Raw genomic sequence first — 745 nt, forward strand, 5'->3', positions numbered from 1 at the left:
ACCCGACACATGCCCTGACTGAAGAGTAGCACTGAAATCTGCATCATGTCAAATGCTGAAGTAAAACATTAGGCATAAAACATCTTTTGGAAATGACAAAGTTTCCACAGTAGCATTTCCTTGAACCTGTGAACAAGAGCTGCCAACTCACTTTACTTCTTCATGTGGATACACCTTTATCCGACACTGAAAGAGTTGCTAGACTTGGAAACATCTGCACAGAGCCAGAACAGGAGGCACGGCCAAAAGCTTTCCATAGACGCTGCTGTAATTACAACACATGAGGAGTGGGAGCATGAAATCTGTTCCTAACAGAGAGACGGAAGTCAGTCAACCGTTCCTATTAATACTGAAGAGCAAACTAAACTTGTTACAAAGTCCCCTGAGGTTTAACTGAGAGAAAGAATGAAACACATTTCATGCTTCACTAAAATTGGGTATCTATTATTTTGTTGCAGACATGGCAGAGCCAATCCAGCAGCTGACTAGAAACAACAATCCCCAGGGAAGACAAACCATCCCATTTACTCTGATCCAGCGCAAGGAAAAGGTACCATTTCCCGTCCCAAGTATTCAGACCTAGCTTCCAAAAATATGTTTCTTTATAGCATTATTTTGACCATTTAGGGTTTTTAACGTCATGAGCGCAAAGCATTGTAAATGGATAACTACATTTCATTTTTAACATTTCACCATTTTTACATGTGTGAATTTTTCTTTTTTGTAAGGTAGAAACTAGCAGGAA

At 39.9% G+C, this 745-nt stretch overlaps 1 protein-coding gene across 1 annotated transcript in view; it reads left to right on the forward strand.

Annotated features, from left to right (window-relative positions):
• Positions 1–460: 460 nt before the first annotated feature.
• The window catches only part of LOC104621949 (heme-binding protein 2-like), a 3,635-nt gene continuing 3,350 nt past the window's right edge, over positions 461–745 (forward strand). The window contains exon 1 of the mRNA XM_010288590.1: positions 461–550. Coding sequence (XP_010286892.1) covers positions 461–550 — 90 coding nt within the window. The remainder of the gene's footprint in view (positions 551–745) is intronic.

This window comes from Phaethon lepturus, unplaced genomic scaffold (genome assembly GCF_000687285.1).
Source record: "Phaethon lepturus isolate BGI_N335 unplaced genomic scaffold, ASM68728v1 scaffold21920, whole genome shotgun sequence".
NCBI lineage: Eukaryota > Metazoa > Chordata > Aves > Phaethontiformes > Phaethontidae > Phaethon > Phaethon lepturus.